We start from the raw sequence: 12,297 nt of genomic DNA on the forward strand, positions 1-12,297 counted from the left end.
GAAAATCTTTATTTTATTATTTTATCTTTGTTATTAAAAATAAGAACAAAGAAGCAAATTACAAATAATAGGACCGATACAATATAATATACAAATGAAATACACAGTGCTTTATTTTTTTCAGCTACAATATTTAACAGTAGCATTCAATTAAGAAATTGATTAAACAAATATAAAAATAAAACTACATAGACTTCACTGTATAAATTATATATTGATTCTTATTAAAGCTACTGAAGTTATTCAGTAAAGCAGTAAGTGATTTTCTCTTTGTCTTTTTTTATTTATTATTAACATTAATGACAATGCTGTCACTTTAAGACCTCATGCACGGATCTAATGTAAAGACACATCCGATTTCTCCCAACTGTTTATGTTCAAAATTCAAAATCTTTTGTTATTATATTTAACAAAGGCTCTCTCTTCGGCTTCATTTTTGTTTTCCTACATGTGTTAAATAAAATAGCAAAAGATTTAGATTTTTGAGTGCAAATCACAAACTGAATTCTTTATGTAATTAAAAAGATTCATGCACCAAAACAAGAGAGCACGGTGTAAATGACCTCGTTAAACCTCTAAAAAAGGCTGTCATTAAAAGTTCTTGGTCAACAAAATTTAAAAAATAAATTACAATTAATTTGTTTTTGTTTTTTTAAATGATCTAATTTGGCAATCTTCTTCGCCTCCCTCACTATTCAGGATGACTGTCAGGTAATAGGGATGCAGCACCTTTAATTGTTTAAAAATTCTATTCTTGCAGCCTTGCAATTCCAATCAGTCAAGGTTTCTGTGTGTATATGAACCTTCACTTATTTCTCACTGGACAGAATCTTTTTATCAAAACACATTTGAATCACCCATTTTAAAACTGTATATTTTATGACACCTTGTCCATATACTTTAATTTACTTTTGCCTTCTTTGAAGCTGCACACTGTTTGACATTCAGTGGTTTAATAAGGTTTCTGCATAACCTATGCTCTGAAGAACACACTCAACTGGCACAAAACAGGTCTCACTCTAACCGTCATCAGGCATGGAGTCTGACTTGAGTCACGTAGCACACAGAGCTATGACATTGACTCACAGTAATTAAGACACTCTGTCATGTAGAGACAAACTCCCATCCTGTATTCATCATGGCATAGCAGAGATGAACCCAAACAGAGCAGTTCAGCTGCCAAGGTTTGGGATCTTCATTTATCTGGAAGTTTAATTGTCTGGATGCACTTCCTCCAGTCATTAACCACAAACGCGAAAACTTGGGTGAGAGGGGTTGACTTAGTCTTCCCCTCCACCACTGGAGCTTTAATTAAAAGAGTAGAATGGGCTGGACTTGGTGCAAGAAAGTAGTAATTGGCCCTAGAGGCATTGTGTGCTGTGTAATCACACTCTTGTACAGTGCTTCCTATTATCTGATTCACAAACCATTGGCCCTGTTACAAACATCTAGATGGCTACGGTCCATCTGTTGGATGATACAAGGGCAAATGGCAGGTTGGCAAAAGTTTGATATATTAATTTAAAACTAAAATATGCATGTAACGTATGTAATCCGGCTCCCTGAGAAGGGAACAAGATGTTGCGTCAGATGCTGATGCTATGGGGACGTGTCCGCGGAACTCGATTTCTGAAGCATCTGTGAAATCACGCCAATCCTATTGGCTGACGGCTGTCCTATGATGTCACATGGAGCGCCCGTGTGAATAAAAGGGCGCTTGCATTACATGTCATCAACTTTAGACTGACTGAAAAAGAGGTGCAGGCATGTCCAAAGCATGGCAATGTCTCATTTCCTTCTCAGGGAACTGGGTTTCAAGAGAACTCGACGCTGCGTCAGATGCTGATGCTATGGGAACGTTAACAGAACAGGCAAAAGCCTAGAGCCTCTAATACCTTGTCTACACCAGACGCGACAACGCCGCAACAGCTAAAAGCTGTCTACACTGAACGCGACAAACCGACTGTTGCAAAGCACTTGGACTACATCAGAAATATAGCGCCACATCCAGTGTAGACAATATCACTGATTATAATGGGTTCTATTGTCTTTTGACAAGTCATGTTGCGCCGCTCACGTCCAGTGTAGACAGTGTAAGCGTAGAGCTATTCAGGAGAGGCTACTGACTGCCTTGTTTAAATCCACAGTTCTAAGTCCAGCATAATAAGCTGATCTAGGCAATAAATAAGATATGGATAGCAGCTATAGAGCGGCCAATGGCATGGTCCGTCTGCTTAGTGGCGCAGAGGACTGGATCTGTGGCTGCACACAATTCCATAACTGCCTCAGGAAACAATCCCTCGCCCTGGACTCGGTCTTTCAAAGGGTCTGTTTGGTAGGCTTGCAACACTGACATGGTGTGCAGGTCCCCACCAACCTGACCTGTCAACATGTACGCCTTGCCCACAAGCCTCAATATGATGCCGACCCAGGGAAGAGAGAGCTGGCGAGCATCTCTTTTACCCAGGCAAGCCGGATGAGGCTGCAGAGCAGGCTTCCAGATCGGGCATGAGAGCCACGGAGCTAGCGGGAGAAGACCTGAGAAAGAGAAACCCCTTCGAACTTCTCCGCCAGCTCCCCAGAATTGTAGTTGACACTCTGCCTCAGCTGACTTGGGGCCAGAACCGCGAGGTGCAGATGCTTGGCTACCATCTCTCGTGAAGAGAGCGACACGGCGAGACTGAGCGGGTTCGAGTGCCTCAGACACAGGTCGGGTCTGATATGAGTGGCCTCTGGTCTTGGGTAATTTAGAATAAATGTGAATAAATGTGATCCGAGAATACCTGAAATTCTTTTAAACTATGCCAACTTTCCATTATTCCATTTGGGCATTTAACAATATTTTATTATTTAAAACAAATACATATTGAATAATTCTATGACAACATTATCTCACTTTTTCTAAGTTCTCTCTGAATCCACGCTTCAGGTAAATAACAAGTTTTTTTTTTTTATTGGACGTAATGAGGTTACAGTGATGAGTGATTGACATTTTAGCATTTCATGAACAGCACTTCATGAATGATTTCTCCCGTTGCTTCCGATGGCCAGCCTGGGCCTGATTGGTGCGTGTCTGTACACACCTCAAAGCAGAGTCCTGCACGTGGGCGGGTACCCGATGGGTAACCCGGGAAATTTAATGTAACGGGTGGAATAATATTTACGTGTCGGGTGCGGTGCGGGTCGGATGCGCAGTAGGCACGGGTGGACTGCGGGTCCAATAGCCAAGACTATTCCAACTCAATTTGGTGCATCTGACAGCTGCTTTCAAATGGTCCCAAATGGCTTATTTGTGTTCACGCTCTGTCTGAAGACCGTTAAAGGCTTACAGCACGATTTGCAGCGCTGAGCATTGTAGCTAATTGCGCTTTGCTCGCTTTGTGTATTTAACGGCTATTCACAATTTGAATAAAAGTTTTAGAATATTTTTCACGCTGCTACATAGAGGACCAGAGCACGGGTAAACACTGCTCAGTTTCAGAAGAGACAACCGCGTTTAAATGCAGAGTTAATCTGATAAAATATTTACTAGTTAAAAATAGGCCAACTTAAACATTATTTGTTCTATTATTTTTACTTGTGTTGTTTAACGCAATGTTTAATTAAATGCAGCGACATAGAATGCCTAATGTTGGTTTTATTGCTTGTGTTAGGCTTTCTCAAGTGAAAATGATTTTTGTCTACCTCATATAGGAGATTTAATGCGGGTGCGGGTCGGGTCGTGGTTTTGATGTCAAACGGGTCGGGTGTGCTGTTAATAACTGCGGGTGCGGGTTTATCAAACAGGACCCTTGCAGGACTCTGCCTCAAAGCCATTTACATGTGGCTCCAGTCAGGTTCGAAAAAAAATTGCAGGAATTGCAAACCCGATAATTTTATTGGGTCTGTCTCGGGTCGGGTTTGTCTTTTTAAAAAATGTATTTATGCACGGAGGAGAACCAGAAATATAAAGCACTGTTTTTAAATATGTTTATTGATTTATTTACTTTTTTTAAATAAATTTTTTTTTGCTATGAAAATATAGTCTTAGATGCTGACGTGGCAGAGAACGACCAAATAGTAAATAAAATACAATTTCTAAACAGATACTTTTTATTTTTAAAGTTTAAATTTTGGGGGGTAATTTTGCCTTTTATTTGACAGTGTGAGGAGAGACATCCTGATTTTTGCTCTAAAAAATAGCCTCAGATTCTGACATGGCATGAAACAATTAATAAAATAAAATAAAAAAAATATATAGATTTTTCAGTGTCATATTTTTGGAGAATTTTGCCTTTATTTGACAGTTTGAGGAGAGACAGGAAGAGATATGAAGCACTGTTGCACAATATGTATGTGTGCTGCCCTCAAGGCTATGGATCTGACAAGAAACGGATTCTTGATAAAAACAGACGGCGTAAGCAGGGCTTTCAGATTCCACAGGAGTGAGATATTTTGTCTTCATAGAAAATACAACAGTTTAGACTTTGGAAGTCTCCCTAATTAGCCTTTTGTGACGTTCATGTTTATTTAGCTGCACACACAGCTGCAGGCAGAACGTAGCACCAAAATACATACAATATTTTTCTTGCCAGCCTTAATAATTTTTGAATCAGGCCTGCAGCTCAAAGGATTTTACTTGTTTTGTAATATGGCTCACCACACTTATAGGAGAACTTCAAGTAGCAGCATTACGGATTCTCACAGGATTTTGCATGGTGTTGCCCTGCATTGAGATCTTTCCCAAACATCCGATCAGATCAGGCCATTACATTTTTCTTCTTATCAAAGTACAGTACACAAATGCACGTTCACAGCTCTTTCCTGATGCCTCGAAGTGCAAGTGTATTGCGGAAAGGAGCATGGGTTGTCTCCCCAAACACACCCTTTGATTAGCCTGTTTGTGCAATGCTGAGCGCTTTTAATAGGGGTTGTGTTACAGGCCGGCCGTTTGGTGTACTTATAGCATTGAATCTCTGCCCACACACAAGGTCCATTGCCCCAAAGGGGCCTCATCCACTCTTCCTTCATCTCTTCTCTGATTAGACACATACTTATGGAAGCTTTCTTTCAGATACTTTAAACACAGAGAAATAGGAATAACACTGTGTGTTTTACAGCCTTGCCCATGGCACCAAATGATCTCTGACTCTTTAATCACAGCTAAATGCTGTCAGAGGGCCCGCAGTGAGAGACTGTCTGCGGCTAGTCTGAAACTAAACGCAGAAGAGACGGGCCGAGATAATGGGCTTTAGGAGGAAATGTGCTGAGGCGTCTCGCTGTGGGGGGAAAAGAGGCTTTGAGTCTTCAATGGCAACATTTTGTGCTGCTTCTGAGCACCAGAGAAAAAGACTTCTGCAAATTAAGCTCTGTCTAGATTTCCACTTATTTGTCCTCCTCCGCAATGATTCAGAATGGCTGCAAATGAAGAGGCCGGGCGGACTCTGAGCCAATGCGGAGTGGATTTGCCGTGTTGAATAGGAGGGAAACTGTTTGCGTCCCAGTATGAGGCTTCTTTGAAAGTGAAGCGCTCACTTTGGGGCTGATGGGGAGTTGACGAGGTCCGGGGGCTGGCGAGAGAGGCAAACAGTGGATGTGTTGTGTTTTTCTGCTCTTTTTCTCTCATCAGCGTGGGAGAACTGAGAGGAGCCTGATGAGTGCTGATTGACTGCGAGCGGAGCAGACGATGAGCGGCTCATCCATCTTTGCTGACCTCCTGCAGGTTTCCTGCCTTTAATGTGCCCTGGTCATTTGTGTGGTGTGAGAGCTCAACAGACAGGAGAACTCATCCGTGGCAGATTTACTCAAATCAATAACGTGCCTCCTGCCCTCTGTGAGCTACTTAAAGCGGCCTACGTCGCACCTCCTGGGAAAGACTCGGCACAGCGGCAGGATGTTCCATGACCCCCCTCAGTGCCAAGCTGTCTTCTCTAAGTGCTGATCATCCACCTCATGTTTGTCTGGCATAGACAACGGATGCTGGTGTCCCACAGCACACAGTCTTCATTAGGGATTTATCCACTTTCAAAACAGGTTTCTGAGCTTAGATAAATGTGACCCGTGCTGGCAAAAGAAGTCGGAATGCGCATGGGCTAATTTCGCACTACAGGCAAAACAAGTGAAAAATGTCAATTTTGGTTGAATTTGAGTTTTTCACAAAAATTAGTTCATTAAGCCCTCATTTAGGGATCACAATGCTCCTAATAGCAATTAAATATCTAAAAGTATCTTTATTTATACGTTTTCTGAGAGAAGTAACAGAATATTCATTGCGAATTCTCGATGGCATGAGTCTGAGCCAATGAAATGTGATTTTCAAACTCATGATGATGTAAACAAAACAATCTTAGCACAAAGACACCTCTCAGACAGTCCCAGTATACACATACACAGAATTACAGTATTTCAAAATATCTGTCTTGGCAAGTATTCATGCAAACATTATCTGTTATGTCTTAAATGAACGTTTGTTTAACTGTTGGGGGGAAACATCTGATGTGTAGCATTATATTAGATCCGTGTGATACAGTAGGTCTTAATATATAGGCTGTCTGTTTCATTAATGTTAATCAAACAATTGTGGTATCATGGAAAAAATAAGTTGAATATATATTTTTCCTATAGATATTTGGTTTTTACTTGGTGTGTGCCAAATCTGGTGTTATTACCAGGGATTTTAAGGTGTTGTTGCTAGGTGATTTTGTTTTAGAACCTTCAGAAAACTTTAACTCGATTTTTCTCAAAATTGACCTTGCTGACTCTATCGACTTCAAACAGGTGTAGCTCAGTCATTTTTTGTCAGATTCCAACAAACCATACATCATTTGAAGGTTTTTGAATAGAGAATGTGAAAAAATTCATTCGATTCATTTTAATTTGACTCATTTTGCCAGCATGGGTCACAAATATCTTGTAGCTTAGTTAGTGGTTAAATATGGACTGGTTTGTGAGTTTAAAAGGCCTGTATGCTTGAAACAACATGTTGTGTTGAACGAAACCATATGATATGTTTTTGAAAGAAGTCTCTTATGCTCACTAAGGCTGCAATTATTTGATTAAAATACAGAAAAAAAAACTGTAATAATGTGAATTGTTATTGTAATTTCAAATAGCTGTTTTCTATTTTAATTTATTTTAAAATGTGATGTATTTCTGTGATGGCAAAGCGTTCATTCCTCCAGTCTTCAGTGTCACATGATCCTTCAGAAATCATTCTAATTCTAATAATTGATTTGATGCTCAAGAAACATTTATTTTTATTATCAATGTTGAAAACTTTTGTACTGCTTAATATTTTTTTGGAAACTGTGAAACATTGTAAATGTCTTTTCTGTCACTTTTAATCAGTCCTTACTGAATAAAATTATTAATTTCTTTCAAAAACACATCTTAATGACCTCACACTTCTGAAAAGTAGTGTACAGTATATCAGAAATTATGCAGAAATATCCACTAAGTTAGCACTGATTTTGAGGTGAGACCTCTCAGAATCACATAAAATATCTCCAGATACATGCAGTAACATTTATGCAAGAATGTACAAAGTCTATATCTATTGGCCATATTTATGCTAGCTAATACCGCGTGAACACCAGAATGACTGAGTCAGTCTTTTATAGCATCTCTGGGTCACTTTAGGTGCGTTTGCAAGATTAGCTCCTTGCAATTTCACCCATTTTATTGATAGCGTTTGCTTTCAGCATGGTATTAGCTCGTTGATAATTTAAAGAGAATATATGAGGGGATGTAAATAATCTATGCTTCAGCTAATCCCCACTCGCAGTGGGATTCACTTGTATTGACAAAACACTGTACAAACCTGTATACTTCAGCATATGCTCTGTAATAAAATTCTATGACTTCACAAATCTTGTGTATTGGGAATTCCAGGATTACAGGTCGCCGGTTCACAACCTGTTGCTCAAAATGTAATACAATTGAATCATACTGATCAGCGAGAGTTTTCACCCTTAACCCTGACTGGTGTATGGTGGCATTTTAGTTGGCTGGTGTAAAAAAGCATCCTTTCTTCTTCTCTGTGTATCAGGTTGTGAAAGTGGCCACTGGGGGCCCCACTGCAGCAACCGCTGTCAGTGCAAGAATGGGGCACTGTGTAACCCCATCACAGGAGCCTGTGTCTGCACAGACGGCTACCAAGGCTGGCGCTGTGAGGATCAATGTGAGCCTGGCTACTATGGCAAGGGCTGCCAGCTGCAATGTCAATGCCTCAACGGTGCCACCTGCCACCACGAGACGGGGGAATGCATATGTGCACCAGGCTACATGGGCCCCATGTGAGTACCAGAGATAAAACAGGTTTTCAGTATAGAGATATGAAGGTTAATATGTCTTTTCTGAAAAAGACAAGGGCAAGTTGTAACTCCAGTGAAAAGGGTAGGTTTATTTTTGAAAGTCAATTTCTGTATAGGTCCACACCTCTTGACTGCAAAATAGCTGTTCAACCTTTCCACCATCATTGCCAAGGAAACACACATTCGCCTTTTATGACCTTTTGTGTTGACACAATGGGAACCTGCCATTAAATAGTCTGTTTTTCAGCTAAATCTAAACAGTTATGTAGTGCAAAACATTTGATGAAATATGGCAAAGATAGAAAAGTAAGTACAAAAATATAATTCATGAAAATATTCCGAAATACACTGCCATTCAAAAGTTTTGGGTCAATAAGATTTTTATTAGGAATTTATCAAAAGCGACAGTAAAGACATTTATAATGTTCCAAAAGATTTCTATTTAAAATCAATGCTGTGCTTTTGAACTTTGTTCATCAAAGAATCTTGAAAACAATGTTTTCAGTTTCCATAAAAATATTAAGCAGCACAGCTGTTTTCAACATTGATAATAATGTGAAATGTTTCTTGAGCACCAAATAATGATATTAAAATGATTTCTGAAGGATCATGTGACACTGAAGACTAATGGCTGATGAAAATTCAGCTTTGCCATCACAGAAATAAATTAAATGTATATAATATATTAAAATAAAAAAACAGTTATTTTACATTGTAATAATATTACTGTTTTTGGTATATTTTGATATATTATGCTCTTAATAGCATATTAAGAGACTTCTTTCAAAAACATAAAATCTTAGCGGCCCAAACAAAAGTGTATCATACTTTTTTTATTTAAAAAAACATAATTTTTAACATTTTTTAAATATCAGTTGCTTTGGGGTAACAGAAATTGTAAATGATGAATTGTTTAAAATGATAACATAAAAAATATGAGAACATGTTCCAATAAAATATGTAAAAAAATAAATAAAAATAATAATTCATAGCAAACATTTTGCTAGAATGTATGCTACTGTGGTTAATTCACCTATACCCAAAATTCATTGGGAAAAACTAGAGTTGTCAAAAGTACTGACTTTGGTACCAAGTTGGTACAGAAATTGTAAAAATGTGACACTTTGAGCGCTGTTGAGCAGATTTGTAAACAATCACAGACATATTCGATGAGCATGTGAACACATTGGCCAATCAGAGGTGTTTACGAATCCACTCAACAGCGCTCAAAGCGTCACATTTTTAAAATTTCAGTGCCGACTTGGTACTGAAGTCAGTACTTTTGACAACTCTAGTTGACAAATATTGCAGTTTGGAGGATACAATTTGAACTAGGTGTTTAAAACCAACAAAGAAAAACACTTCTAGAGATTTTTAACCCAAAACCTTCTAGGTACCCCATGTGACAACTATCCCGTCTCCCATACTGATCTGCATTCGATGTACTTATTCTTTGTCTATATTCATTGTTAGCATAGTGGAAATGCTGTGAAGTACTTGTGAGGGTACTTGGTTGGTTTTTTTCTTTTTTAAGTATTTGTTCTAAAGTCTTTGAACATTCTTGTGTTTTATGTTGCAATCCTTTGCAATGGCTGCCTGAGTTTCATGTTTTTGCTCTTGTGGTTCGGCAGATGTGGAGAGCGCTGTCCCTCTGGAAGTCACGGCCCACAGTGCGAGCAGCGCTGCCCCTGTCAAAATGGAGGAACCTGCCATCACATCACTGGAGAATGCTCCTGCCCTGCTGGATGGACGGTAAGATGCTGCACTCAGAGGGACCAAAAGTGTCGAAAACTGAGGGACAAAGAGAAAGTGACAGAGAGAATAAAAGATAGAAAAGAAACAGAGGGGAATAAAGATGAGGAGACGATAAGGGATGAGGGGCAGAGAGTGAAGGAGAGTAAAAGGGCAAGATACTGAAACGACGGAAGAGGTGAGTCACACTTAAAAGGAAGTAAGAAAGGAGAAGACGGAATAATTAGAAGGAGAAAGGGAGGGTTAAGTGAATGGAGGGAAGGTGAAAGAGTTTAAGAGGTAAATGAAGAAGGGATGGAGGAGAATCTGAATTGAGATATTTGCACAATCCTAAAAGGGGAAGAAATGACACTGATCTGAGTCTCACACAGCAGCTAGTTATTATATAAGAAGCAAATTGTGTGAAGTTTGCTGAGCCTCATTATTGCTCCTTTTGCATCATCTTAAACTCATAAGGAGGACATATCAAAAACACAAGTTTCCTTTCTCTTCTGAAAAGAGTTTAATGTGCTACAGTATGTTGGCATACTCTAATGTTCAAAATCCAGTTCATTCAGACCATTTATTGAAACTAAACTGCAAAAATGGGTCATTCAGACATTGTAATAGTACTGACCTCAGAACTGTGAGTACATTAGCATACTGCAAATATATCAGCGCCTATTCAATGAATTTCGCTTAAAGGTCTTAAAGGTACAGTAGCAAAGACTGGATCAGATAGGAGGTGGTAAGTGATCATGCAAAACTTTCAGCTTTAACTGACATAAGTGCCTACAGATATTGAATATGACCTTTTTTACAGGGCCACATACTGTATTTTTGTATAATTCTATACATGTTCTATCTTTGCATGATTTTATGTTTGATTGTTTATCTTTATGGATGATTTTCTATGTGTTCACTCATTTATTCCCTCATGTATTCCAAATCTGTATGATTTCTTTCTTCTGTGGCACTAAAGAAATGTTATTTTAAATGTTTGTTATTAGTTTGAAGAATGTATTGGCTACTTGTTTCATAAAATAGAAGCGAATGTGCTTTCAAGCTCCAAAAGTACAAAAAAAAAAAAAAAAAAAAAAATCAGCATAAAAGCATTATAAAAGACAGATAGCTTTTGTATTGAATTTTAAGTTGTTGTTGTTTAGTGAAAAATTGCCCTCAACTGTCTTGATCTTTTTATATGGTATCTGTTTGACATCATTGTGGTGATTGTAAGTCATGTGACTGATCACTTCACTGAATTTTTGTGTGGAAGTGAGAATAAGAGTTAAGTCACTTTCACACCAAGGATGATAACTATAATTATAAAGTTTAATAATTGTTCTAATTCTATGAGAAGTCCACACCACAACTACAACATTAATGACACAGACGAACAATATTGTTAGAATCACTTTAAGAATGATTTTTTTTCATCTGATGAACAATAAAAACATTGACATCCAGTCAGAGTCCACACAACTTTAAAGAGCTCGAGCATTTAAAGCGGCAGACGACATAACTGCAGTGCGCTTATAATAAACAGAACATTATCCTGTGTTGGTGTGGACGCCAACATAGTTATCATTATGATCATTTTTCTTGGTGTGAAAATGGGAATATTATACATGAATAATAATGACTAAGGCATTTCTCTCTTGGAAAGAAATAAAGTCTTATGGGTTTAAAATGATGGAGTAAATGATGACAGAATTTTAGTTTTTTAAAGGTGGGATCAGTAGATTTTGAAGAACGCTGTTGGACATTGTTGATATTTGAAATCAACCCAAACAAACACACCCCTGAATTAACTAATTCTTAAATGTGAATTTTCACAACTCTCTTGCTCAACAGGGGTCTGTGTGCGCCCAGCCATGCCCATTCGGAAAATATGGGATCAATTGCAGCAAGGAATGCTCATGCCGCAATGGAGGACTGTGTGACCACATCACAGGACAGTGCCAGTGTATGGCAGGATACAGTGGCCACAGGTAAAACGGATAGCCAATTAGTGAAAACCAGTTCTGATCTTATTTCTGTTATTATTATTCCTCTGTGTCTTTAAAAAAAAAAACTACCACAAAAGCAGTTTGTTACCAAGCATGCACAATTTGGGTCTGAATAATTGATTAATTGTTTTTTTTACTGCTCTGTGTTTATATTCCCTCTGTCCACTGATCCCACTCCAAGATCTGCACTGGTCTGTTAAGTTTCTGCCCATTAATTACCAGTAATGGAGTTTTATTAGGATCCAATTGAAATAGCTCGGTGCCTT

General features: G+C 38.5%; 1 protein-coding gene across 3 annotated transcripts in view; it reads left to right on the forward strand.

Annotated features, from left to right (window-relative positions):
* Positions 1-12,297, forward strand: part of megf11 (multiple EGF-like-domains 11) — a 128,306-nt gene that overhangs the window by 68,607 nt on the left and 47,402 nt on the right. For all 3 annotated transcript variants that reach the window (XM_051869893.1, XM_051869896.1, XM_051869895.1), the window contains exons 7-9: positions 8,027-8,273; positions 9,923-10,043; positions 11,877-12,013. In XM_051869893.1, coding sequence (XP_051725853.1) covers positions 8,027-8,273; positions 9,923-10,043; positions 11,877-12,013 — 505 coding nt within the window. The remainder of the gene's footprint in view (positions 1-8,026; positions 8,274-9,922; positions 10,044-11,876; positions 12,014-12,297) is intronic.

The sequence above is a fragment of the Ctenopharyngodon idella genome, chromosome 18, assembly GCF_019924925.1.
Source record: "Ctenopharyngodon idella isolate HZGC_01 chromosome 18, HZGC01, whole genome shotgun sequence".
Classification (NCBI taxonomy): domain Eukaryota; kingdom Metazoa; phylum Chordata; class Actinopteri; order Cypriniformes; family Xenocyprididae; genus Ctenopharyngodon; species Ctenopharyngodon idella.